The sequence below is a fragment of the Phaenicophaeus curvirostris genome, chromosome 18 (assembly GCF_032191515.1).
Source record: "Phaenicophaeus curvirostris isolate KB17595 chromosome 18, BPBGC_Pcur_1.0, whole genome shotgun sequence".
NCBI classification, from domain to species: Eukaryota; Metazoa; Chordata; class Aves; order Cuculiformes; family Cuculidae; genus Phaenicophaeus; species Phaenicophaeus curvirostris.
Window position 1 is genome coordinate 9,111,933 of NC_091409.1, and position 25,375 is coordinate 9,137,307.

The 25,375-nt window shown below is 64.4% G+C and overlaps 4 protein-coding genes across 5 annotated transcripts; 2 read left to right on the forward strand and 2 right to left on the reverse strand.

Moving 5' to 3' along the window:
* Positions 1 to 1,579: 1,579 nt before the first annotated feature.
* Positions 1,580 to 3,683, forward strand: SNX21 (sorting nexin family member 21). The gene is made up of 3 exons (XM_069871662.1): positions 1,580 to 1,856; positions 2,336 to 2,490; positions 2,781 to 3,683. The coding sequence occupies exons 1-3, from the start codon at positions 1,592 to 1,594 to the stop codon at positions 3,450 to 3,452; spliced, it is 1,092 nt and encodes a 363-aa protein (XP_069727763.1). The 5' UTR covers positions 1,580 to 1,591; the 3' UTR covers positions 3,453 to 3,683.
* Positions 3,684 to 4,164: 481 nt separating this feature from the next.
* Positions 4,165 to 12,074, reverse strand: LOC138728622 (acyl-coenzyme A thioesterase 8-like). Its single transcript, XM_069872123.1, has 9 exons — positions 11,942 to 12,074; positions 10,072 to 10,183; positions 6,995 to 7,187; positions 6,733 to 6,914; positions 6,519 to 6,655; positions 5,721 to 5,946; positions 5,338 to 5,495; positions 4,808 to 4,999; positions 4,165 to 4,720 (listed from the first exon to the last, which is right to left on the reverse strand). Exons 1-9 carry the CDS (start codon positions 12,072 to 12,074, stop codon positions 4,602 to 4,604), a joined length of 1,452 nt encoding a protein of 483 aa, XP_069728224.1. The 3' UTR covers positions 4,165 to 4,601.
* Positions 12,075 to 12,140: 66 nt separating this feature from the next.
* CTSA (cathepsin A) lies at positions 12,141 to 19,502 on the forward strand. Of its 2 annotated transcripts, none has more exons than XM_069871829.1 (15): positions 12,141 to 12,588; positions 14,435 to 14,595; positions 15,409 to 15,520; positions 15,640 to 15,690; positions 16,426 to 16,512; positions 16,605 to 16,760; positions 17,101 to 17,192; positions 17,446 to 17,530; positions 17,647 to 17,738; positions 17,925 to 18,003; positions 18,119 to 18,267; positions 18,338 to 18,413; positions 18,506 to 18,595; positions 18,676 to 18,777; positions 18,896 to 19,502. In XM_069871829.1, the coding sequence occupies exons 1-15, from the start codon at positions 12,223 to 12,225 to the stop codon at positions 18,977 to 18,979; spliced, it is 1,782 nt and encodes a 593-aa protein (XP_069727930.1). In that variant the 5' UTR covers positions 12,141 to 12,222; the 3' UTR covers positions 18,980 to 19,502. The 2 variants fall into 2 exon arrangements, with proteins under 2 accessions (XP_069727930.1, XP_069727931.1); XM_069871830.1 differs by lacking the exon at positions 12,141 to 12,588 and adding an exon at positions 14,274 to 14,336.
* Positions 19,503 to 19,804: 302 nt separating this feature from the next.
* On the reverse strand, positions 19,805 to 24,145 carry PLTP (phospholipid transfer protein). The gene is made up of 16 exons (XM_069871906.1): positions 23,890 to 24,145; positions 23,084 to 23,202; positions 22,809 to 22,908; positions 22,600 to 22,728; positions 22,290 to 22,445; positions 22,102 to 22,165; positions 21,910 to 21,973; positions 21,715 to 21,806; positions 21,401 to 21,577; positions 21,178 to 21,237; positions 20,910 to 21,071; positions 20,673 to 20,740; positions 20,551 to 20,593; positions 20,371 to 20,434; positions 20,221 to 20,297; positions 19,805 to 20,142 (listed from the first exon to the last, which is right to left on the reverse strand). Exons 2-16 carry the CDS (start codon positions 23,193 to 23,195, stop codon positions 20,002 to 20,004), a joined length of 1,509 nt encoding a protein of 502 aa, XP_069728007.1. The 5' UTR covers positions 23,196 to 23,202; positions 23,890 to 24,145; the 3' UTR covers positions 19,805 to 20,001.
* Positions 24,146 to 25,375: the final 1,230 nt, after the last annotated feature.

A 25,375-nucleotide genomic window follows, 5' to 3' on the forward strand; every position in this document is an offset into this window, starting at 1 on the left:
AGCCAAAGCGCCATTGGCCAAGGGCTGGGGATTAAACGAAGGTCTGAAGCCGGGATAGAAATTCAAGCCTTCGAGGGAGGGACACCGGAGCCTTGGCAGGAGGGCAGCTCTGCTCCCCACCCCCAAGCACCACCCTGCCCAGGGCAAGTCAGCAAGGAGGGGGTTAAAAATAGCCCCGGAGCGGCCAGCATCACCCAAACAAGGGGGAGAGGGCTTCCCCCTGCACCCCCAGGTCTGACTGAACCCCCACCTTGCCTGAGGGGTCCCCTCACTCAGCCCTGGGGCTCCAGCCTGACCCTCCTCCCTTCACCCCCGATTCTGCTTGGGTGGCCGGGACAGAGCCACAGTCCAGCACCCCCATCCCAGAGGAATCCAGTGTCCTGTCGCAGAGGGATCCAGCTGCGGAGTATACACAGACACACACACACAGAGCCCTGGGTCCCGGTGCAGAAAGGCCACTGCCTTTCTGTGCTGCCTGGAGAGCAGGAATCCTGCCCGGGCTCCTCCTCGAAGGCTCTCTCGCTGCAGCCCATGCTAGCCACCTTCCCCAGAGCATGGCCAGGGCTAGCAGCTTTGGGACACGCCAGCCAAGTGGGGCCAGGCTGGCAGCACCCTGTGCCACAAGGTCCCAGCACCGGTGACAGCGAGTGTCCCTGGCTCCTGGTTTGGCTGGGACCCCCCTCCCACGGGTGGGAGCTGGGGACAGCAGGAGCCCAGCCTGCTGGGTGGGAAGTCCTCGAATCCTGTGTTCTGGGCCCCTCACCACAAGAAGGATGTTGAGGCTCTGGAGCGAGTCCAGAGAAGAGCAACAAAGCTGGTGAGGGGGCTGGAGAACAGGCCTTATGAGGAACGGCTGAGAGAGCTGGGGGTGTTTAGCCTGGAGAAGAGGAGGCTGAGGGGAGACCTCATTGCTCTCTCCAACTACCTGAAAGGAGGTTGTGGAGAGGAGGGAGCTGGGCTCTTCTCCCAGGTGACAGGGCACAGGACGAGAGGGAATGGCCTCAAGCTCCGCCAGGGGAGGTTTAGACTGAACATTAGGGAAAAAAAATTCATGGAAAGGGTCATTGGGCACTGGCAGAGGCTGCCCAAGGAGGGGGTTGAGTCCCCTTCCCTGGAGGGGTTTAAGGGACAGGTGAACGAGGTGCTGAGGGGCATGGTTTAGTGTTTGATAGGGATGGTTGGACTCGATGATCCGGTGGGTCTCTTCCAACCTGGTGATTCCATGACTCTGAAGGGGCTGCGGGGCTCTGGGGTCCCGGCCGGGCGCTGGGAAGCGGCGCCGCGGGGGGCGCAGAGCGACGGCAGCAGCCGGGCCGGTTCCTCGCTATTAATAGACATTCCAAGCAGGCGGAGAGGAGGCAGCGGGCGCCGCGCTAAAAAAGGCAGGATGAGCGCCGGGCGAGGGTGGCGGGGAGCCGGGGGGGGACACCGGGGGGTCGGTAAACCGGGACATGGCGGGGGCCGCGGCAGCCAGGGAGACCCGCCCCGGTGCCGGTCCCGGCCGTGATCCGGGTTCCCGTTGGAGGCGGAGCCGGGCGGGGAGGATCCCGGGACGCGGCCATCGCGGAGCGGCCCCGGCTCGGCCCCCGGGATGGCCGCCCGCATCCTGCACCGGCTGCGGAGCGCGCTGGGCGGCGACGGCGACCGGGGACCGCGGGCGGGACACCCCGAGCCCGAGGACTGCCCCGAGAGCTCCGAGCTGGAGGACGACACCGAGGGGCTGTCGACGCGGCTCAGCGGCACCCTGAGCTTCACCAGCCAGGAGGAGGAGGACGAGGAGGAAGAGGAGGAGGAGGAGGAAGGAGCCGCCGAGGAGCTGGAGCAGCCGCCGCAGCCCGCGGGCGCTGAGGATGCAGGTGCCGGGGGCGCCGGGTGGGATGTCGGGGTGCAGGGAGACCCCGTCCTGGGGGAACCTGAGTGATGGGAGAGATGTCGGGGTGGAGGGAGAGCCCAGTCCTGGGTGACCCTGAGTGATGGGAGAGATGTTGGGGTGCAGGGAGAGCCCCATCCTGGGGGAACCTGAGTGATGGGAGAGATGTCGGGGTGCAGGGAGAGCCCCATCCTGGGGGAACTTGAGTGATGGGAGAGATTTTGGGGTGCAGGGAGAGCCCCGTCCTGGGCGACCCTGAGTGATGGGAGAGATGTCGGGGCGCAGGGAGAGCCCCGTCCTGAGCTACAGTGCCCTGGGGGGGACCCGAGCGATGGTGGCCACATTAGGGTGCAGGGAGAGCCCTGTCCCAGGCTGCGGTGCCCTGAAGTGGGATCACAGAGACATCAGGGTGCAGGGAGCACCCCATCCTGCAGCTGGTGGGCTGACTCCCGTGTCCCGGCACAGAGTGGGGCGCCGCGGCAGAGCGCCCCGGCAGCAGCCTGCTGACCCGACAGCTGCAGGAGCTGTGGAGGAAGTCGCGGGGCAGCCTGGCACCGCAGCGGCTGCTCTTCGAGGTCACCAGTGCCAGTGTGGTCAGCGAGCGCTCATCCAAGTATGTGGTGAGTGACCGCGGTGGGTGCGGGGTGGCTGTAGGGTGCACGCAGGGCCCCCTCCCTCCCGGGCAGGGCTGCCATGGGGTTGGTGCTTATTTCTCTCTGTCTTTCCCTGTGCTGCTCGGATGCTGTGGTGGCTCAGGTGAGCCTCAGGTAACTATCACCCGCAGTTCCGCGGCTGCAGCAGCCCCCCCTGTACCCTCCTGCCTGGGCAAGCCCCACCAAGGCCCCGCTGCGGCCGCACCCGGCTCTGCCTCCCACCTGCAGCTCTGCCTGACGCCCGGCTCTCCCCGCAGCTCTACACCATCTACCTGATCCGCTCTGGCCGGTTCGACAAGGCCCCCGCCACCATCACCCGGCGCTACTCAGACTTTGAACGGCTGAACCGGCGGCTGCGCTGCCGTTTCGGCTGCGACATGGCCGGCATCGCCTTCCCCAGGAAGAGGCTGCGCCGCAACTTCACCGCCGAGACCATCGCGAAGCGGAGCCGAGCCTTTGAGCAGTTCCTGTCCCACCTGCACTCCATTGCTGAGATCCGCCGCTCCCCCGAGTTCCTCGAATTCTTCTTCCTGCAAGACCTTCAGACAGCGCAGCGCCTGACCTGCACCGGCATGTACCGGGAGGCCCTGGCTACCTGGGCCAATGCCTACCGGCTGCAGGACCGGCTGGGTGTCTGCGGCTCCGGACGCTTCCTCCTGACACTGGCCGGGCTGGCCGTGTGCCACCAGGAGCTGGACCAGCTGGGCGAGGCCCACGGCTGCTGCGAGCAGGCGCTGCAGCTGCTGGAGGCGCAGGGCAGCCACCCGCTGCTGGGACCCTTCCTGCAAGCGCATGTCCACCTGGCTTGGAAGGTGGGCAAGGACAAGCGGCGCTCGGAAGCGCGGCTGCAGGACCTGCGGGAGGCCGGGCCGCCCCTGCAGCAGCAGCCCACGCTGAAGGAGTGCCTGATCAAGGAGCCGCTGGATTGAGTGCCCACTGCGACAGCACCCGCGCTGCTGGGAGGGCATGGGGGTCCGTGGGTGCGCTGGGGCTGGGAGCGGCAAGGGCGATGCCAGGGTGCGCTGGGGCTGGGAATGGGTGATGGAGTTGGGAGCAGCAAGGGTGATGCTGTGGGCAGGCATAGGGCCAGGAGCAGTGAGGCTGATGCTGTGAGTGGGATGGGGCTGGATGTGGCGAGGGCGATGCCGTGGGCACAGTGGGGCTGGGAGTATGGGATGGGACTGGGAGCAGGGAGGGCGGTGCTGAGGGTGGGATGGGGCTGGGAGCAGCAAGGGTGATGCCATGGGCAGGGGTGGGGCTGGGAGCAGCGAAGGGGATGCTGAAGGTGGGATAGGGCCAGGAACAGCAAAGGAGATGCCAGGGGTGGGATGGGGCTGGGAACAGGGAGGGTGATGCCAAGGGTGCGATGGGGCTGGGAGCAGCAAGGTGATGCTGTGGGCAGGAATGGGGCTGAGAACAGCGAGGGTGATGCTGTGGGCAGGGATGGAGCTGGATGCAGTGCTGCACTCCCACAGGCAGCACAGCCCATGCCTGGGAGCTGCCTTGGAAATGCACTTTCTCCATGTTTGGTCCATGCTGTGGGACCGGGTGCTCCCCACCCGTGTGACTTCAGCTGGGCCTGAGGGACCGGGAAGGCTCGTGGCAGGGTTTGGGGTTCTTGCCAGGAACTTCCCATAAAACTTCAGTAACACAATAAAGGACTTTATTTAACAAGCCAGGAGGCCAAGCCAGGCACCTGCTCCGTATGCAGCTCCACTTCCCACAGGACCACCCACCCTAAGGGGCCTGACTTGTCCCATCTCCCCTGCTCCCAGTGCTCCATGTGCCCAGCTTGTGGCACCGGGCTCCCGCACTCCTGCTCTCCCCTGCCCTACGTGGCTCCCTGAGGTGAGCAGAGCTGGGGCCAAAAGGACAGAGTCCAGGACTGGAGCCCAGCTGTCCTGGTGGCTTTATTTGGGGCAGGTGAAAATTAGCCGATGGCAGTGCCCTGGTCACAGTGGTCCTTGATCCAGCCCATTCCTACTGCCATCCGGTTCTGCCGTGCCCACCTCTGTGCTGGTCCCAGGGCCCCTCCTCACATGCCGGAGACGCAGAATCGCTGCTGCCAGCCTCCTTAGTTACAGCTTGCTCTGATTTGCTGTTTGGTCCACCCGGATGACTCCTTCTTGGGCACAGGTGGCAGCCAGGACCCCGTCCTTGCGCCACAGCCGCCCCTGCACCAGCGCCCGGCAGCCACCTATAGAGCACAACTCTCAGCGGGCGGCTGGGATGGCAGGAGCAGCCCTCGCCATGCGGGGACCCAGGGAACACAGCGAGGACTCACCGGCCCAGGGGCTCTCACATTCGTACAGCATCCAGTGGTCTGCTCGGAAGGGCGCGTGGAACCACATGGAATGGTCAAGGGACACCATGAACTTGATGTGGTACTGCCGGTGTGGGAGCAGGGCTGTGCCCAGGAAGGCGTAGTCGGAGATGTAGGCCGCCACGCAGCAGTGCACCTTCAAGTCCATCTCTCCTGCAAAGCAACCGGTGCTGCCCATCCTCACAGGGTGTGTGTGGGCCAAGCCAGGGTGCACAGCACCCCAGGAGCTCTGCTCCCCAGGCCCAGATGCCAGCAGAGCTGGGATCTGCTCTCAGACCCTTCCCCAGGCCGTGCCTGCCGGGAAAAAACAGCCCTGGCTGAGCACGGCACATGGGCATCGCCTTGTGCTTGGGCACCCACGCTCCTATTTCAGCCTGGGAATGCTCAGGCTTCCCTGCAGGCTCAGAGTGTTCAGAGCTGCTGGACCACGGCCCTCGCTCCTGCTCCATCACCAGCACACGAGCCCCCACTCACAAGGCATCTGGACCCACCTATGTAGCCTCGTGCCCGCACCCAGAACAGCTGCTTTGGCTCCTGCGGCTCCAAGGTGAACACATCTGGCGGGTTGACAGGTTTAATGTCAATGGGCACATCTTCAGCTTGAATCCTGTTGAGGTGCTTCCTGTATTTCTCTGCCAGGTTAGGATTCCTGGATGGAGAAGTGAGGTTAATGCCGGGCAAGCCAGAGGTGTGTCCTGCTTCAGCCCAGGATCCCGCAGAGAAGCAGGAGGGGCCCAGCTCTGGCCCCGTTTTGCATCTCCGTGCATTTGGGAGTTCTTCAGGTCTCCCAAGCCCACTCCCGCCTGCTTTGGCTCCCACGCTCCCTAAGCCCCAACAAAGGGCATTCCCAGTGCACCCTTTCCACCCTGCTCACTGCAGGAACTTCTGGATGAGCTCCTCTTGCGTCAGCAGCTCCTCGGGCGGTGGCACAGAGGGCATGGTGAACTGGTGCTTCACAGGGCTGTCCTGAGAGAGCTGGAAGGAGGCCTGGCAGATGAAGATGGGCTTGCCGTGCTGGATGGCCTTTACAGAACGCACGGAGAAGCTCTTTCCCGTGCAGGTCCGCTCCACCTGATACAGCACCGGCACCTTGGGGTCCCCTGGGATGGAGAAGGGAGGAGACGGGCTCCGTTGGGCCCCCATGCACCGAGAGGAGCTGCGACCTGCAGCGGACGAGCGCTGGGGCCCAGCAGGCTGAGCTCCGTGCTGTCTCCGGCAGCACCGGCTCATCCCTGTGGGCACCCTCGGCCCCGCTCCCCAGAGCCCGGTGTCCCTCCCACTCCCGGTGCCCCGGCCCGGTGCCCCCCCAGCTCTCGGTGCCCTGGCCCGCTACCCCCCCCCGGCTCCCGGCGCCCACACCCCAGTGCCTCCCCAGCTCCCGGTGCCCACACCCTGGTACCCCCCCAGCTCCTGGTGCCCCGGCCCGGTGCCTCCTCAGCTCCCGGTGCCCACAACCCAGTGTCCCCCCCGCTCCCGGTGCCCACAGCCTGGTACCGCCCCAGCTCCCAGTGCCCACACCTCAGTGTCCCCCCACTCCCGGTGCCGCCCCCGCTCCTGGTGCCCCCCCCACTCCCGGTGCCCACACCCTGGTGCCCCCAACTCAGTGTCCCCCCCCTCTCCCGGTGCCCCCAGCCCGGTGCCCCCCCCGCTCGCGGTGCCCGCTGCGGCCCACCTGCCCTCACGAAGTAGCAGTGCACCGAGTGAACCTGCTCGTCGTTGCTGGCGGCGCGGGCGGCGGCCACGAGCGCCTGCCCCACGATCTGCCCGCCGAAGAGGCGCCGCGTGGCGGGGACCCAGTGGTGGCGGCCCCTGCGGGGAGAGCGCGGCGGTGGCGGCGGGGGGCGCGGGGCACGCGGGACGCCCCGGCGCCGCTCCCGGCCCCGCACCTGAACAGGTCGAGGTCCAGGCGCTCCAGGTTGAGCACGCTGGTGATCAGCACGCTGCGTAGATCGCCGCCCGGCGGCCCCCGCGCCCCCTCCGACCCCATGGCCGCCCGCACCGGAACCGGCGTCCCCAACGACCGCACCGGCCGGCAAAGGCCCCGCCCACACGCGGGGGGAGGCCGCGACTATTGGGTGATCGCAACGTCAATCAAGGTAGAGACGCTTTCTGATTGGCTGTCACCCTCCGCCCGGGGCCCCCGCCCACCAGCGGACGCGACGCCGATTGGGTGATAGCAGCGTCAGTCAAGGCAGCGGCGCCTGCTGATTGGTCGCCGCGGGGCGGGTCCCGGCGGGGCTCCCGGCAGCGCCGCCTCGCGGTTCGCAGCCGCAGCCGCACCCGGCGGGCCCCGCGCCCGGCACGGCCTGGAGCGCCGGGAGCTGCGGCCGCCGGCCCCGAGCTGGGAGGGAACATCTATGGTGGGGGGGAACGGGGACAGCGCCCCCCGGGCTGAGCCGGGAGCGGCTGGGGAGGGGCAGAATAGAGTCATGGAATGGGTTGGGCTGGAAGAGACCTCAAAGCCCATCCAGGCCCACCCCTGCCCTGGGCAGGGACACCTCCCACTGGACCAGGGGCTCCCAGCCCCATCCAGCCTGAGCGACAAAGCTGAGGAGGGGGCTGGAGAACAGGCCTTATGAGGAGCGGCTGAGAGAGCTGGGGGTGTTTAGCCTGGAGAAGAGGAGGCTGAGGGGAGACCTCATTGCTCTCTACAACTCCCTGAAAGGAGGTTGTGGAGAGGAGGGAGCTGGGCTCTTCTCCCAAGTGACAGGGGACAGGACGAGAGGGAATGGCCTCAAGCTCCGCCAGGGGAGGTTCAGGCTGGACATTAGGAAAAAAATTTTTCCCGGAAAGGGTCATTGGGCACTGGCAGAGGCTGCCCAGGGAGGGGGTTGAGTCCCCTTCCCTGGAGGGGTTTAAGGCACGGGTGGATGAGGCGCTGAGGGACATGCTTTAGTGTTTGATAGGAATGGTTGGACTAGATGATCTGATGGGTCTTTTCCAACCTGTTGATTCTATGATTCTATGAACCTGGCCTTGAACCCCTCCAGGGATGGGGCAGCCACCACTCCTCTGGGCAACCTGGGCCAGGGCCTCCCCGCCTGCACAGGGAAACATTTCTCCCTAATATCTCATCTCAATCTACCCTCTTTCAGCTGAAAGCCATTCCCTCTCATTCCACCTCTGTACTCCCTAATCAAGAGCTTTCCTGTAGGATCCTCTATCTATGGCTCAAGGTGCTCCGGGAGCTGCAGGAGGCCATTCCTCGCTCTGCCCTCAGTGGGCCTCGCCCCGTATTCCCCTCAGCATGGAAGGGGCAGTTGTGGTCCTCGATCTGCTGAGCGAGTGTCACCTTTGCACCAGGCAGCCAAGGAACCAGCTTGAGAACTCCTGACTGTGTGGGACGGGAAGCCGGCCGCTGACCTGGCTGAGGGCAGACGTGGCGGGGAGCCAAACCCCGGGTGGTGCGGCATGGGAGGGGACCGTAATAACATGGGACAAAACTGTTTGATCCATGGCCAGCGCCTGCAGGTCCTTCCAGCATCCAGCTGTGATCTGTTGTGCAACAAAGCCAATAAATCAGCCGTGGATCGCTGGGGAGCCGCCTCCGTCTCTGTGGTGGGGCTGGCTCAGCCCGTGAGGTCAGGAAGGACTTGGAATGGTGCTTCCTGGGGGTCTCGTGTCCTGGCGGTGCCTGCAGCTGGTTGGGGGGGTTGGCAATGGCCACTGCTAGTGACACGGCCCATGGTCTGGAGCAGCGGAGTTGTTTGGTTACAGCAGCTGCTCTCAGTTCCTCAGGAAGGGGAACTCGCCCTCCCTTTGCCTCTGTGCTGGGGTCACAGCAGTGCGAACAGAGCGGCAGTAAGGGGAAGGGAGAACACAGAGAGGAGCCGAGCTCCCATCTCTCCTCACCACAAAAGCGCTCCAAAGGCGCCGTGCTGGGATGTGGGATGAGGTGTGGGGGCCTTCCCGAACGGCTGTGGTTCCATCGCCATCAGTGTTTCCCCCAGCACTCACTTTGTTAACGCTTTCGGCAGGAGCAGGACTGCCCATGTTGGGGATTTCCTTTGATCGAGGGTTTTGTAACCTTATCCGATAGTATCAGATCTCTCCGACTAAACACAGCCTCGTGTTTCCTGTCAGATCTTTCTGAAGGCTGGGAACTGCTGGCATCTCCCCTCGGCTGCAGATCCCATCTGCTGACCCCCTTGCTGTCTCTCCCTGGTGCCTGTGGACACCCCTCTGATTTTCAGGGGGCTTTTTCCTCTGCTCCTCGCTCTGCGCAGCTCCAGCCCTGCCATCACCTGCAGCCACAGGCTGAGCAGCCTGGAGGGAGTCCAGTCCCAGCTTCTGCCAGGGTGCGTGGGGTCCCCTCCCCAGCCAGACCCTGTGCTGGGTCAGGCCCCACGTGCCTGATCGGCGGCTGCTGCTGGCTCAGCTCACTGGGCGCTGCAGGTTTCCCTTGGGCACCCACCCCAGCTCCCACTCGCTGCGGGCGTAGGAAATAACTCACCCTACTCTTGTGGTAAACATCTTTCTCAATAGCGAAACTGCCTGGCTGCTATTTCCCTTCTGCGTGAGCCATGCTCTCCCACGCCCCACCTGGCCTGGCCTCACTCCACTTCACCCAGGGGATCCCAGCTCATTCCCAGGCCACGAATGGGTCTCTCGGGAGCTGCTCCCAGCATGGGTCCCAGGACACCCCCAACTTTCAGGGAGACAGTTCCCTTGCAGCCGCAGGAAACATGAATGAGGAAGGAAATCTCATGGCTGGGGACTAGAAACCCCAAATCTACACTTTCCTCCCCAGGTGGGAGCTGGGCAGGTGCCAGCCCTGACCTGCCCAGCACTTGCCTCATCAAGGGCCAGCCTGGTGCTGGGCTTGTGCTGCAGCCCTGTGCCTCAGGACACCAGTCTCAGCCTCAGCTCTCTTGGCTCCAGAGGCTCTGTGGATCCTGTGGTGCTTGCCACCACTGCCCAGTGCCCCGGGGCACCCACCACAGCAGTGCTGGTGGTAGCACAGCCCCGGCACAGTTGGCCAGCCATCCCTGCTCCCACTGCATTCCCTGTGCTAGCCCCCTGGCACGCTCGCTCTGCCTGGAAGCTCTTTATTGAGCTGCCCTCATGCCCGTTCACCAGCCCTCCGGACAGGGCGTCCCTGCCTGTGCTCCCGTGTCGGCTGTTGGTCCGGTGGCACCACATGCCCTGACAGGGTGGCAGGGGCACAGGGCTTGCGGGGGCTGTTGGCACAGGGTCAGCCAGTGGCAGCGCCATCCACACCTCACTCATGCTTGCAGAAGCTCTTCAGCAGCGTGGGCAGGTCGAGGCCATCGATGGCCACGCGGTGGACGATGTGCTTCTGGATGACCACCCGGCAGAGTGTCTGCAGGGACGGGACTAGAAGAGAGCAGAGGGAATCATAGAATCATAGAATCACCAGGTTGGAAAAGACCCATCAGATCATCGAGTCCAACCATTCCTCTCAAATACTAAACTAAAAGCAGCTGAGCTGGCCGAGCCGCTGGTGGGGCCAGGAGCAGGGGCAGGAGAAGGGCTCTGAGGCACCTGGAGGGCAGCGCTGGGTGAGCTCGCACTGCTCCTGCCCCAGGCTCGCGCTGGCTGTGCTGGAGAGCAGCACCAAGGGCTGTGGCTGGGATGGGAGCTCGTGGGCCCCAGCCAGGGAAGTTCTCCCCATTTGGGGAGGAAGGTTGGGAGCACAGTTAGGTGCTCATGCCATGTGTTACCACTGCCGCTTTGCTGTGCTTTCTCCGGGGGCTGGGGAGTGGCTCCCCGGGGTCCCTCTTCATGCTGCCCTGCTCCTGCCAACAATGGGATGCTGCTGGGGGCTTACGCCAGCACTGGGAGCTGCCGAACACAACCACACTGCACAGCTGGCTCTGACCTTGGGCTGCTATCAGATGGCTGGAGCCCTTATCTGCCTCTGCACAGGGCTGTGGCGTGCCCAGCCTGGGCTGGTCTTCGCCCCTCCTGCCCCAGCCCCTGGCACTGCACTGCGCATTGCCGGCAGCTCCACTGCTTACTTCTGCTTTCCACGGCACCAGGAGCTGAACCACACCGAGATTGGTTTGTAAGCCCTACGGAAGCGTAGCAGGAACAGGAGCTGCTGAAATCTCTGGTGAGGGCTCGGTGGTCACAGGGAGCCGCGATCCCAGAGGTGGGTGCTACCGGCATGAGACCCTTCCTAATTGTGGGCCCTGGTGTGTGGGCAGCTTGGCAGCATCCCACAGCCTGCTCCGGATGGCTGCCCCCTGCACGCTCCCCGGACAGGCAGCCGGGAACCTTTAACCTCCATTTGGATAAGCTGGTTTATATTGGCAAGCAGGGAGAATCCTGGGATTCAGCCTTGAGACTAAAGCAGCTGAACTTTACCCCAGCAAGAGATGCAGTGGCTGCGGCAGTGGGGGTAGCAGCACCCTAGTACTGCCTCTCCTGGCTCTTGTCTTGCCTAATCCTCAGCATGTGCTGATTTTTCCAGCACAGTGCTAATTAGCAATAATTAGCCTGCCTCCTCACAAAGGCCACTGACCAGCACGGCGTTCCCGGCCCCTCCCCAGTGGCCGAGGGACACTGGCTGTTGCCCAACCTTGGATGGCATCACGGGGTGTCTGTGCAGGGCACTGCGCAGCCAGGCACGCGGCAGGCGTGGGGGCACAGCATGCGTGCCGGGGCAGCCAGCGTGGTGCCGCCGGATGTTTTGGTGCCAAAGCAGGAGGTTGCTTGGCTCTGCGCTGCCGTGTGATGTGGGGCGAGGCTGGCACAGCGAGGGCTCACCAGGCCCCGAGAAGCCGCTCCATGGGCGCTCGTGCTGGGCTCTGGTCAGGGTGTCTGCCTGGCTGGGGCTGAGCAAAGCCTCGTGGTGCAGGACCAGAACAGCCCCCTCCATTGCTTTGCTCGCAGAGGGTGGCCGGGGTGAGCTCTGCCTGAGCACTTCTGTGAGCTCTCTTGTGGCCCCAGAACAGCCCTTGCATGGCAAAGCTTTTGGGAGACACCACACCAAGAGCTCCCTGCACCCCGCGCCCCTCTGCCCCGAGCCCCTCTCCAACACTCCCACTGCTGGGAACATGGGGGGACCCCGCCGGAGGCCCCCAGGTCCTCGCCCGCGCGGATGTGCCCCTGGAGGGGGCAGGTACCTACAGCCGTCTTCCACCGGGATCACCCGGACGCTCTTGGTGGAGGCGAAGACGTCGACCACGGCGTAGAGCGGGCGTGCGGTGGGCAGGCGCCGGGCGCTGGGCCCCATGTCCTCGCCGTTGATGACGATGTGCATGTCGGCGGTGCCGTCGGGCTGCGGGGCGTAGAGCACGCCGATGCGGCTGCGCCGGGCAGTGGCGGGCAGCACGTTTGTCCTGTACAGCTCATCTAGGATGTGGCTGTAGCGCCCAGGCCTGCTGCGCCCCACCAGCGTGTCCCGCGGGATGCGCACCCGCTCCGCCAGCAGGAAGGGGTCCCCGGGGGGGCCCTGCGCCGCCTCCCCCTCCGCTGCCACGCGGTTGTGGCTCCGGGTGATGGCGAACACCCAGGTGTCACCCAGGTTGACCAGGTCCGGCAGCGAGTACTCGGGCACGGGCTGCAGGTGCTGCGGATCGAGGGCCGTCAGCCCCACACGCAGGTGCCCACACCAGCCCCGCTCCTTCTCCTCGATCTCCACCAGGAAGATCTGCCCCGGTGCCAGCGGCTCCTGGCTGAAGCAGAGCCCGTGGGCAAAGCTCTCCACCCGTGTGGCTCGCGTGCGCGAGGCATCCAGGCGGACGTTGGCGCCGTGGACGTGGTGGAAGCGGGCGGTGAGGCGGCACCGGGCAGCCATGGTCTCCACTGCTATTTTTAGCTGTGTCCCTGTCACCAGCCACAGCTGCGGCGAGGAGGGGACAGCTGGGCAGGCTCGGGGGGGCGAGTGCTGTGGGAGAAGGGACCCACGGCTCCCGGCACAACTGAGCCCGCCAGGGTGCTGGGTGGTGCCCAGCTGTGCCCAACCGTGCCCAGTGGCACTTCGCTGGGCCTGCTGATGCCCAGTGATGCCCCGTCGTCCCCATGATGCCTGGTGATGCCCAGCAGTGCTCTGGTATCCCAGTGCCCGCTATCCCTGTTGTCCCCACTGTGCCCAGTGATGCCCACTGCCCCCATCATGCCCAGATATCATGGAATCTCCAGGTTGGAAAGGACCCACCGGATCATTGAGTCCAACCATTCCTATCAATCACTAAACCATGTCCCTCAGTGCCTTGTCCCTTAAACCCCTCCAGGGAAGGTGACTCAACCCCCTCCCTGGGCAGCCTCTGACAGTGCCCCATGACCCTTTCCATGAATTTTTTTTTCCTAATGTTCAGTCTAATCCTCCCCTGGTGGAGCTTGAGGCCATTCCCTCTCATCCTGTCCCCTGTCACTTGGGAGAAGAGCCCAGCTCCCTCCTCTCCACAACCTCCGTTCAGGTAGTTTGAGAGAGCAATGAGGTCTCCCCTCAGCCTCCTCTTCTCCAGGCTAAACACCCCCAGCTCTCTCAGCCGCTCCTCTTGTTCTCCAGCCCCTTCACCAGCTTCGTTGCTCTTCTCTGGTCTCGCTCCAGAGCCTCAACACCTTTCTTGTGGTGAGGGGCCCAGAACTGAACACAGGATTCGAGGAGCGGTCTCACCAGTGCTGAGTACAAAGGGAGAATAACCTCCCTGGACCTGCTGGTCACGCCGTTCCTGATATCCCTGCAGTGCCTGGTGATGCCCGACTGTCCCTGGTAGTCCCTGGTAGTACTCGCTTGTCCCTGCTGTCCTCACAGTGTCCAGCTACCCTTGCAGCACCCAGTGATGCCTGGTGATGCTCAGCAGTGCTGCCTGTCCCCGGCGGTACGCCCACATTGAATACTTGTTCAGTTCTGGGCCCCTCAGCACAAGAAGGATGTTGAGGCTCTGGAGCAAGTCCAGAGAAGAGCAACAAAGCTGGTGAGGGGGCTGGAGAACAGGCCTTATGAGGAACGGCTGAGAGAGCTGGGGGTGTTTAGCCTGGAGAAGAGGAGGCTGGGGGGAGACCTCATTGCTCTCTCCAACTACCTGCAAGGAGGTTGTGGAGAGGAGGGAGCTGGGCTCTTCTCCCAAGTGACAGGGGACAGGATGAGAGGGAATGGCCTCAAGCTCCACCAGGGGAGGTTCAGGCTGAACATTAGGAAAAAATTTTTCCCGGAAAGGGTCATTGGGCACTGGCAGAGGCTGCCCAGGGAGGGGGTTGAGTCCCCTTCCCTGGAGGTGTTTAAGGGACGGGTGGATGAGGCGCTGAGGGACATGGGTTAGTGTCTGATGGGAATGGTTGGACTCGATGATCCGGTGGGCCTCTTCCAACCTGGTGATTCTATGATTCTACGTCCCCAGTGATCCCTGCCGTCCCTGGGGATGCCCAGGGATACCTGCACGTCCCCGCCTCCCCCCCCCCTCCCCGGGTTCCCCTCGCGCGCCGGGCGCGGGTTGGCCGCCGCCGCCCCGTCACGTGACCGCGCGGTCATATGAGCGGGTGTCACGTGCGCGCCGGGATCCGCGCGGGGAGCTCCGAGGTGCGGGGCGGGGGGGAGCGGGAGCGCCGGGCGGCGGAGGGGAGGGAGGCTGTTCCCGTTCCCCGGCAGCGCCCCCACCGCCCCTGCTCCCCCCGCAGATGGGTCCGGGGCCGCTGCTGTGCGCGCTGCTGCTGGGGGTGAGCCTCGCCGCGCCCCCGGGAGACGAGGTGAAGTTCCTGCCGGGGCTCCCCAAGCAGCCCGCCTTCCGCCACTATTCGGGGTACCTGTGCGCCGGGCCCGGGCAGCACCTGCACTACTGGTACGGGCCGGGCCGGGGGGCCAGCGGCGGGGCTTGGGGCTGGAGGGGTGAGCAGCTGGGGTTGGGGTTGGAGGGGGTGAGGGGTTGGAGGGGGGCGAGGGGCTGGGGTTGGAGGGGGGCGAGGGGCTGGGGTTGGAGGGGGCCGAGGGGCTGGGGTTGGAGGGGGCCGAGGGGCTGGGGTTGGAGGGGGCCGAGGGGCTGGGGTTGGAGGGGGCCGAGGGGCTGGGGTTGGAGGGGGCCGAGGGGCTGGGGTTGGAGGAGGAGAGGGGCTGGGGTTGTGGGGGGGGTGAGGGGCTGGGGTTGTGGGGGGGAGAGTGGTTGGGGTTGTGGGGGGGCGTGGGGTTGGAGGGGGGCAAGGGGTTGGGGGGGGCAAGGGGTTGGGGTTGGGGGGGGTGAGTGGTAGGGGTTGAGGGAAGGAACAGCTGAGGTTGGGATTTGGGGGGCAAGCAGTCGGGGTTGGGCTTGGGGCTGGAGCTGGAGTTGGGGTTTGGGGGTCGAGCAGCCAGGGTTGGGGTTTGGGGGACGAGCAGTCAGGGTTGGGGGGGCAAGTGGTAGGGGTTTGAGGGGGTGAGCAGCTGGGGTTGGGTTTGGGGGGGTGAGTGGCCAAGGTTGGGTTTGGCGGGGCAAGCGGCTGGGGCTGTGGGGTGAGCGATCGGGGTTGGGGTTGGGGTTATGGGGGCGAGCGGCCGAGGTTGGGGTTGAGGGAGTGAGCAGCCGGGGTGCTGGGCAGTCAGGACAGGAGGGAGAGCAACTGGGACAGCGAGGGGCCAGGCAGCTGGGTCGGGAGGTGCTGTGACACCTTGGTGTCCACAGGTTTGTGGAGGCCCAGAGCAACCCCCAGGGCAGCCCCCTGGTGCTGTGGCTGAATGGCGGCCCCGGCTGCAGCTCCATGGAGGGCTTCCTGAAGGAGCACGGCCCCTTCCTGGTCAGTAGTTACAGTGTCCTGTGACTCGGGGTCACCAGGGACGGACAGCTGCGTGGCACAAGCCATCCCGCTGGGGCCAGCGTGGCAGTGCCAGCCCACATTGTCCTCTGCTTCCCTAGGTCCAGCCTGATGGGGTCACGCTGAAGTACAATGACTACGCTTGGAACAAGGTACGAGTGCTAGTGGCTGTGGGGAGAAGGGGGCCCTGAGCCGGTGCTCCTGCCCTCTCTGTGAAGTGAAGCCTCCCACATGCAACACTCCCTCCTCTTGAGTCTGCTGTCAAGCCAGGCAGGAATGTGGCCCTGCAAGTGCAGCCTTGGGGCACGCCCGGCACCCCTAGGAGTGCCACTGGCAAGGCCTGCAGCCCTGTGCCTCGCTGAGCCAGGAGGAGGCTCCGCTGATCCCCAGAGCCTGCAGCCCTGTGCCTCTCTGAGCCAGGAGAAGGCTCCGCTGATCCCCAGAGCCTGCAGCCCTGTGCCTCTCTGAGCCAGGAGAAGGCTCCGCTGATCCCCAGAGCCCGCAGCCCTGTGCCTCGCTGAGCCAGGAGAAGGCTCCACTGATCCCTAGAGCCCGCAGCCCTGTGCCTCGCTGAGCCAGGAGAAGGCTCCGCTGATCCCCAGAGCCTGCAGCCCTGTGCCTCGCTGAGCCAGGAGGAGGCTCCGCTGATCCCCAGAGCCCGCAGCCCTGTGCCTCGCTGAGCCAGGAGAAGGCTCCGCTGATCCCCAGAGCCCGCAGCCCTGTGCCTCACTGAGCCAGGAGGAGGCTCCGCTGATCCCCAGAGCCCGCAGCCCTGTGCCTCGCTGAGCCAGGAGAAGGCTCCGCTGATCCCCAGAGCCCGCAGCCCTGTGCCTCACTGAGCCAGGAGGAGTCTCCGCTCATCCCCAGCTCCTCTGCTCTCCCTGCAGATCGCCAACGTGCTCTACCTGGAGTCCCCTGCTGGTGTCGGCTTCTCATACTCTGACGACAAGAAGTATGCCACGAACGACACAGAGGCGAGTGACCTGGGCTGCTGGGAGGGAGCCGCCTCCCACCCGCCCCTGGGGCTCTCGCTGCACGCCTGACCCTGCGCTGCTCCTGCCCGCAGGTTGCTCACAACAACTACCTGGCACTGAAAGATTTCCTCCGTCTCTTCCCCGAGTACTCCAAGAACGATCTCTTCCTCACCGGGGAGAGCTATGGGGGGATCTACATCCCCACGCTGGCCGAGTGGGTGATGCAGGACCCCAGCCTCAACCTGAAGGTGAGCGGCTGGGCTCAGCTGCCGGCCGGGGCCAAGCTTGGTGCAGCCCAGCTGGGGCTCCGCAGCAGCTCTGGGGTGGGGACCAGCCACGCAGCAGGCGCGTGTGGCACGGGGCAGGTCTGGCCCCACAGCCTTTCATCTTCTCCTGGGGTGCTGGCAGCAGCTGCTGGTGGACGTGTCTGTCCCTGCCGAGTTGGAGCAGGGCAGCGTTCTCAGGCACCCCCGACCTTTCCTGTTCCCTTTGTGCAGTAAACAGTGCCGCATCTGCTTCCTGCCCGCCGCCGCAGCCGCCCTGCAGGGAGCGGGAACACAACAGAGTTGTTTTCTGCTTGCCTCGCAGGGAATCGCTGTGGGAAACGGCCTCTCCTCCTACGAGATCAATGACAACTCCCTCGTTTACTTTGCCTATTACCATGGTCTGCTGGGGACTGAGTAAGCAGGGCTGAGCAGCTGGATGCGCTGTCCCTGTGCGAGGAGGATGGGGGCACGGCCTGGGTTGGGGGTCCCAGGGAAGGTGCTGGCCACCTGCCTTGGGCCAGCAGCTGGGCTGTGGGGGTGGCCCTGTGGGTGGGTGTGTTTGTGGGTGTCCAGGGCGGCATGCTGAGTGCAAGCAGCGTGGCTGCTGGCTTTGTGCCTGCGCTGCCACCTGGGCAGGGTGGCTCAGTGCCCTGTTGTCTGCCCGCAGCCTATGGAGGGACTTGCAGGCCTTCTGCTGCTCCCAAGGGAAGTGCAACTTCCACGACAACTCCAACCTGAACTGCACGCTTAAGGTGGGGGGAACCAGAGCCCCAGAGCACCTGCCCAGCAAACCCTGCCTGGCTCCGGATGGGTCTCAGGGTCCCTCAAGTGTTCTGTCAAGTCCAAACTGTTCTTGTGCTCATTGCAGATGGAGGAGATGATTCAGATCGTAGAGGAGTCCGGCCTCAATATCTACAACCTCTATGCCCCGTGTGAGGGCGGTGTCCCTGGGAGCGTGAGGTGCGAGTGGCCCCAGGGCCGATAGGTCTCCGGGCTGGACTTGGGGTCAGGGCTGGCTTTGGGGTGTGGTGGGCTGGGCAGGAGTCCTGCTGTGTCTGGCTGCTTGTGAGGACTCCCCCAGCGAGGGCCCTGAGCCCTTGTTCCTCGAGAGCTTTCAGCTAGTCCCTGTGCTTTTTCTGCCTGCAGGTACGAGGGCGAGTACCTCATCACACACGACCTGGGCAACTCCTTCATCCGGATGCCAATGAGGTTCTCCTGGCGGCAGGTGAGCCCACGTGCCAGTGCCACCAGGCTGCAGGCAGGAGGGAGCAGAGAGTGGCTGCTCCCGCGGGGCAGCACCCGGAGCTGCTGTGGCAGGGTCTCTCCCAACTCTCTCCTAGAACCTGTTCCGGATGCCGGTAGCCCGGAAAAAGGTGCGGATGGACCCACCCTGCACCAACTCCACAGCTCCCCGCACGTATCTGAATGCTCCAGAGGTGCGCAAGGCTCTCCACATTTCCCCGGATGCCCCAGACTGGGATGTGTGCAGGTGAGCCAGATCCAGTGTGGGGATTGCTGCCTTCCCGAGCAGCCTCCTGACGCCCACGCTCCCTCTGTAGCTTCGAGGTGAACCGCAGCTACAAGCGCCTGTACATGCAGATGAACGACCAGTACCTGAAGTTGCTTGGAGCCACGGTGCGTGCTCAGGAGCTCCTTGGTGCTGCAAAAGTGGCCTGCAGGGCCAGGACTCTGCCACACATAGCGCTCACTCTGCTCCTGCTCTGCAGAAATACCGGATCCTGGTGTACAACGGGGATGTTGACATGGCCTGCAACTTCCTTGGGGATGAGTGGTTTGTAGACTCCCTCTGCCAGAAGGTAAGTGGGCAGAGCCGGGGCCAGGCCGGGTGCTGGCTGGGGTTGGGCACGGGCGCCTGAAGCGCTGCTGTTGGCCCCAGGTGCAGGTGGCTCGCCGGCCCTGGCTCTACTCTGAGGGAGGAGAGAACCAGATCGGGGGCTTTGTGAAGGAATTCACCAACATCGCCTTCCTCACCATCAAGGTAGGGCTGAGGGGCTTGGGGATCTGGGGCCAGGGCTGTGAATGGAGTGGGGCAGCACCAGCTGGGCTGTGGTGGCCCCATGGCTGGCACTGACCCTGCTGCTGCCTGTTTCCCCCAGGGAGCCGGCCACATGGTGCCCACGGACCGGCCGCTCGCTGCCTTCACCATGTTCAGCCGCTTCATTAAGAACGAGCCATACTAGGAGCTGTGGAGGCAGCACCTTGTGCCCCAGCTCCCCCTGCGTGGCCCTTCCTCGTTGCTGCACCCGGGCTGTCCCGGGAGAAGGGTCCCTCCTGCAGCTCCGGCCCAGCTGGACAGGGTGAAGGATGGGGCTGCTGGGGTGGGTGGGGGCAAGGAGTCCTCAGGGCTCTGTCCTTGCTGGTGAGGAGCCATGTCCCTGTTGCGACTGTGGTTTTCCTGTCTCCATCTCCTTCCTGTCTGGGGGGAAGCTGATTCCTCTCGGGACCGAGGCACTCCTGCCACTTCCCCCTGCCCCTGCACGCACACAGCCCTGGGTGGGCTCCGAGGCAGCAGCCCCACACAGGGAAGGCACAGCTCACACTGCAGGCAGCTGGGGCTGCTCCTGCAGGGGCTTCATTCTCCGCTTTGAACCACTTCCACATCCTGGTGAAGGAGGCTCACCATGAAGACAATCCCACCGCCTGCTCACTGCTGGGGGCAAACAGTACTTCTGGGAACCTGCAATAAACTCTCTGAACAACGTAGTTCTGCCCCTCATTGCCCGGTCCTCACACTGCCCTCTGGTTTGCTCTCTGAGGAGAACCACAGCCCCATGCCGAGGAGCCCATGCTACCACACCTGGAAGTGAGTTGCCTGCAAAAGCAGGGGGCTGCAATCACTCCCCAGCCTCTCTGCCACCGTTCCAAGCTGTGCCTGCCTCCTGAGGAGATGAGTCGAGGGATGCTGTCTGTCTCCTTCCCCATCTCTTCCCCCCAAGCTGGCCGTCATGCACTCCCCAGTGCGGGCGCATCCTCTGAGCAACGAGGCTGCACAGGTTGGAGTGGAGTGGTTTATTGGTGCAGGGCAAGGGGTGCAGCAGGGGTTCCCAGAGCTGCCGTCTCCACCTTGCTGCTCCCCACCAGGGCACAGGTGCCCTGCAGGACATGCCAGTGCTACTGGCAAAGCTGCTTTCTACCTACAGCCTATGGGTCCAGCCCGGGATCTGCGCACGGTCCAGGGTGATGACAGAGCAATGGGAGAGAACTAGAGCAGGCGAGGATCTGCACTGGGTGCTGTGGGCTGCGAGCTGGGGTGGGCAGGAGCAGTAGGGGCTGGGCGGTATTTCTCAATCACTTCCCGCAGCCCCTTGGAGAAATGAAGATCAGCTCCCACGGTGAGGAATCCCTGCAGAGGGGATGAGGATTAGGGAAGGCTGTGTGGGACCGTGCCCTGCCCCTAGAGCCTGGGATGTCCCCATCATACCGCGTGGTTGGTGACCACCTCCTTGGTGAAGTCCATCCCTTCCGGCAGTGGGATCTGCACCCCCCTTTTAGTCCTCTCTGCAGGGGGAGAGAGGGGGGATGGAGCCGTGTCCTGCTGTGCTGCTGCCCTGGGAGCAGCACGGGTGCTTACCGTTAATGATGGGCATGATGGTCAGCTGCAGCAGGGTCTTCAGGGGTTCTTGCAGTGAGAAGAGCTGGGGAGAGAGGAGCCGGGGTGAGCAGGGGGCACAAGGGGTGCCTGGCACCACACAGCCCCTCCTCAGCCTGCCCTGGGCTCTGGCGGGGGTCGTGGGAGAGTGGCTCTGCTCACCGCTAGCGACTCCAGCGCAGACTGCTTAGAGTAGATGCGAAACCTGCAGGGGAGAAAGCCGTGAGTGGGGCGCGTAGGTGCCCTTCCCCACAGGCTCCATAAGACCCCAGCCCAGGCCCTACCGGCGCATGTTCAGCTGCACACGCAGCGCCTTCCCTTGCAGAAACACCTTGGCACTCATCTTGGTTTCCTGGGGAGAAAGACAGCAGCATCACAGCCTGGCCATGCCCACTGCAGCTGGGCTCTGCCGCTGCTTTGGGACAGCAGAGCCTTCCCACGCTGAAATGCTCATGCTGTGTGTGCTGGGGTGGCTGCAGGGGAGCCCCGGTTGCGTGGCCCTCCCAGCAGCCCTCGCTCACCATGGCCATGCTGGAGAGTGGGATGGGGGGGCGTCCGGCTGGCACCAGCGAGATGTTGAGGAAGGCAGAGACGGAGACGGAGGTGCCTGAGGGTTTGATGATGCAGCGGGGCGCAGCTGATGCCTGCAGCACTAGCCGCAGTGGAGCATCCACGGCAGGACTCTGGGGAGGACAGGAGAGCCGGAGGCATGGAGCTGGCCTGGGCAGGGCTGTGCTCTGCTCCAGCAGCGGCTCCATGCCTCCTGCTCTGGCTGGGTGCTCTTCTCACCAGCATGAAGATGGTACCGAAGAACGTGGCTCGCAGCAAAACCTCCAGGTCCTTGGGCACCTGCAGGGAGCACAAACCAGCTGAGGGTGAGCAAGCAGACCCTCTGGCTCCTGGCAGAGCTGCTCAGTTGCTGGCACCGCTTATGTGCTGTGGGCAGTGCCCAACTTGCCCTGCTGCCTGCAGAAGCTGCTTGAGCACGGTCCTGTGTCCTGGCACTGCTTACCTTCTCCCCCTGAAGCTCGATGGCCAGCACGCCTGCCTGGAAGTACGCCTGCATGGCCGTGTCAAAAAAGTACTCTGAGAAAGCGACGTAGACCATCCGCTCAGTCTCCTTGATCACCGGCTCCACTGCATGATTCTCCAGCTCCATGTTCTCTCTTGCGCGAGGGAAGAACATGCCCTGGGCCGACAACAGGAGCCTTTTCTGCAGCTGCAGCGCAGCCCGCCCTGCTCGCTCTGGACTGCCCGGCATGCTGGCTGGCACGGCTGCTCCCCCAGGGATGGTGGGAGGCTTGGCACGTCTGATCCAGCACTCACCTTGAAGTCCAGGTCCAGTGTGTCCATGGAGATGGCCGGATCCCGCAGGAGGGAGTAGTCAATCCCGATGTGATCATCCACGTAGTTCCTCACTGCCGGGGATGATGATGTGACCCAGCCTGCCCAGCAGCCCCATGCCCAGCTCTGTCCTCCCCACGGTGAGAGGTCCCCTCCTTTTCCCCCAGCAACACTCACCTGGCACCGTGTCCAGCAGGGAGTTTAGCAGCACCAGGCCGGCATGCTCCAGGGACGGGCAGATCTGAAATGTGAGGGGCTGGGCTAAGAGGGGAACCATTTCCAGGTGTGGATGAGGATCTGGAATCTCTCCTTCCTTTGGTGGGGTCACCCCTCCCCCAGGCTCCATTGCCCACCTGCACCCAGCTATACCTGCTGGCTGAGGAGGAAGCGCATCCCTGTGACAATGAAGGTGCTCAGGAACTCGTAGACCTTCCTGCAGGACACAACAGCAGCTCTGTGGCCACCTGGCTTCCCCCACAGCTCCAGCCCTACCCTCCATCCCCACACAGTTGGGGCTGGGGATGTCCCACGGGTGCAGATGGGGAGACTGGGCGTACCTGAGCGTGCCAGAGAAGCCTGCGTGCATCCTGGCAATGGAAGCATTGCAGGTCATGTTGGAGATCTTCAGGCGCCCAACCTCGTCCTTGGCCAGCTGCAGCACCGTGTGGATGTGGACGCCATCCGCGGAGGCATTGATGGACCCAATGTCGTAGCTGGAAGCAAGAATAGAATAGAATAGAATAGAATAGGAGCACGTGGCTCCTACCAGCTGTGGGGTAGAGCAGCGTGGCACCTGCAGCACCCAGCGGGCATGGTGCAGCCGTGGCTGCAGGGTGCTGGTGCCTGGGGGAGTGGGAGGGAGCTCACAAGAACCAGTAGAGCAGCTGCCTGCGGAACCGCAGGCTGATGGAGGCATCACTGATGTTGAAGACAAGGTTCTGCTGAGGCTGGAAGTGCAGGTCAGAAGATGCCAGCTGCAGATCTGTCACCTTGACCCTGTAGGGGAGGGGACAGAGACGGTCAGATGGACTGATGGACGCAGGGAGCCACGTCTGCAGGTGGTGGGCAGCACTCACTGGCTGATGTTGTAGTGGAGCGGCCCCTCCTTCCCTTGCAGGTCCGACACGGTGATGTTCTGCAGCTCCTGCTCCACGAAGCGCAGCCCCTCCTGTTTCACTGCAAAGCAGAGCGAGCGGGGCTGGCCACGGCCGGGCTGTGCCGCCCTCCGGCAGCATTGCCCCGTCCTGTCCCCTTCCTCTCCAGCTGCCCCCATGCAGGCAGAGCCTGTCCTGGGTGCAGACCCTGGAGCAGCAGCCAGACCCCGGGGTCAGGGTCCCAGCTCGCCCCTTACCCAGTTCCAGCCCCTTGGCGGTGATCCGGATTTTGCAGCCGGGTGGGCTGTGTGAAGCCAGGACAAGCCAGGGCAGGAGGAGGAGGAGGAGGACGGTGCTGCCGGCAGCCATCTCGCACCTGGAGGCAGAGAGCGGGGTCGGTCTGGGCTGCTGGGGGAAACTCAGGGAGAGGGGTGGCTGCTGCCCAACCCGCGCACAGCCCCGGGGCAGGGGATGCCCCACGGAACGACACCCCATGGCTCAGCTGCTCCCCACACCCCGAGAGCTCACTGTGCCGCCCAGGTCCCCATCGCCTGAGCCCCCTGGGAGCAGGAGTCCAGCAAGGCAGAGCCCCCACCCTGGGGTGCTGTGCAGGACCCCCTAGCACGGACCTTGGGGTGCCTACATGTCACATCCCTGGGGAGCACGCGCTCCTGCGGGCCTCGGCACTCCCAGCTCCCCAAACCGCACCACGAGGCGTAAGCCCAGTGTCTGCTGCTGCAGGGGAGCCCAGCGCCCCATGGTGCAGGGAGATCTACCCTGCGGGGCGCCCCACAGCCCTCCCAGTGCTCCAGCACTCTGGGCAGCCCCCCAGATATGTGCTGCCCGCAGGCTCTGGGCTGGGACGGGAGCTGGAGCCTGCCCATCCCGCAGCAACAGGCAGCGCTTCCCACAGCTGGGAAGATGGCCCAGGGCTCCCCCTCAAAGTATTTCCCCCTGTTTTCTGCAGGAAAAGGGATAGGGACGTGGCTGCCCAGGGCCCCGAGCCGCCGTCCTCCCAAGCCTGTGCAGGGCGCACGCCATGCGGCTCAGTTCGGGTACTTACAGCGAGGCTCGTCCTTGGCTCCCCGGTGCAGAGAAGCTGAATCACGTGAAGGGAGGGAGAACACCAGTAGCTCCAGGAGTTTCTTTTGAGCTGGCTGAGGTTCCCCTGTCTTTATATATCCCACCAGCTGCCACTCCTTGCGAGACCACAGCTGGGAGGAGACAGCGGGACGGGGAGGATGCAGGTCTGGAGCCAGCGAAGGCAGAAAGGCAACGGGGGGCTCAGACGCCTGGGCTCCAAGCACACAGCCTTCCTCCCCTCCCACGTGTGGCTCCCACGTTCTGCTCGCACAGCCTGGCACCACGAGGGACGCATGTGCCAACGGCATCCAAGGGACGCATGTGCCAACGAGGTCTGAGGGGCTGGAGCAGCCCCCCAGTCTGTGCCATGGAGCCTCCAACAGTGCCACGCGTGCCCCCAGCCGCCCTCTGCCAGCACCAGCCGTGCCCCGACAGAGGCCCAGGGTTTGGGTGCCGACAGGGGCTGCTCTGTGCCCGTCGGTGACGTGAGCCCAAGCCGGAGAAGGTGCCGAGGCCACCGAATGCTCAGCCCCGCTTTGATGGGTGCTGCTCTGCCCCCAGGCAGCTCAGGGGCTGCAGGAGCCGCCTCTGCCTGCGCTTGCCTGGTTTGCAGCCGGACGGTGAGCAGGCACCGGCACTCGTGGCACCACGACGGGCACTGCCCAAGCAGCTGTCCTGCCCTGTCCCCACGGCACGGGCACCAGCTGGGGTGCAGGAGGGGCTGCTGCCACCCTTCCCTTGAGTGATTGATGGGAATGGTTGGATTCGATGATCCTGTGGGTCTTTTCCAACCTAGCGATTCTGTGGCTCCTGCCGGGTGAGGCTTTCGTGCCGGAGGCAGCAAGACCCATGTGGTGCTACCCATGTGGTGCTTACACAGCGTTTCCCCCTCCAGAACTGCTTTGCCAGCACTGACGCACCGAACTGACACCGGGGCGAAGGGCAGGGAGGCGGGGGGGGGGGCTTGGGGATAGGACACCCCTCAGGTAGCGGGGACGGAGAGGGCCCTGCCGCCTCCTCGGGGGAGGGAGGTGCTGGGGGGCCTTCTGTGCTCGGCACTGGTGAAACCGCTCCTCAAATCCTGTGTTCAGTTCTGGGCCCCTCACCACAAGAAGGATGTTGAGGCTCTGGAGCGAGTCCAGAGAAGAGCAACAAAGCTGGTGAGGGGGCTGGAGAACAGGCCTTATGAGGAACGGCTGAGAGAGCTGGGGGTGTTTAGCCTGGAGAAGAGGAGGCTGAGGGGAGACCTCATTGCTCTCTCCAACTCCCTGAAAGGAGGTTGTGGAGAGGAGGGAGCTGGGCTCTTCTCCCAAGTGACAGGGGACAGGATGAGAGGGAATGGCCTCAAGCTCTGCCAGGGGAGGTTCGGGCTGAACATTAGGAAACAATTTTTCCCGGAAAGGGTCATTGGGCACTGGCAGAGGCTGCCCAGGGAGGGGGTTGAGTCCCCTTCCCTGGAGGGGTTT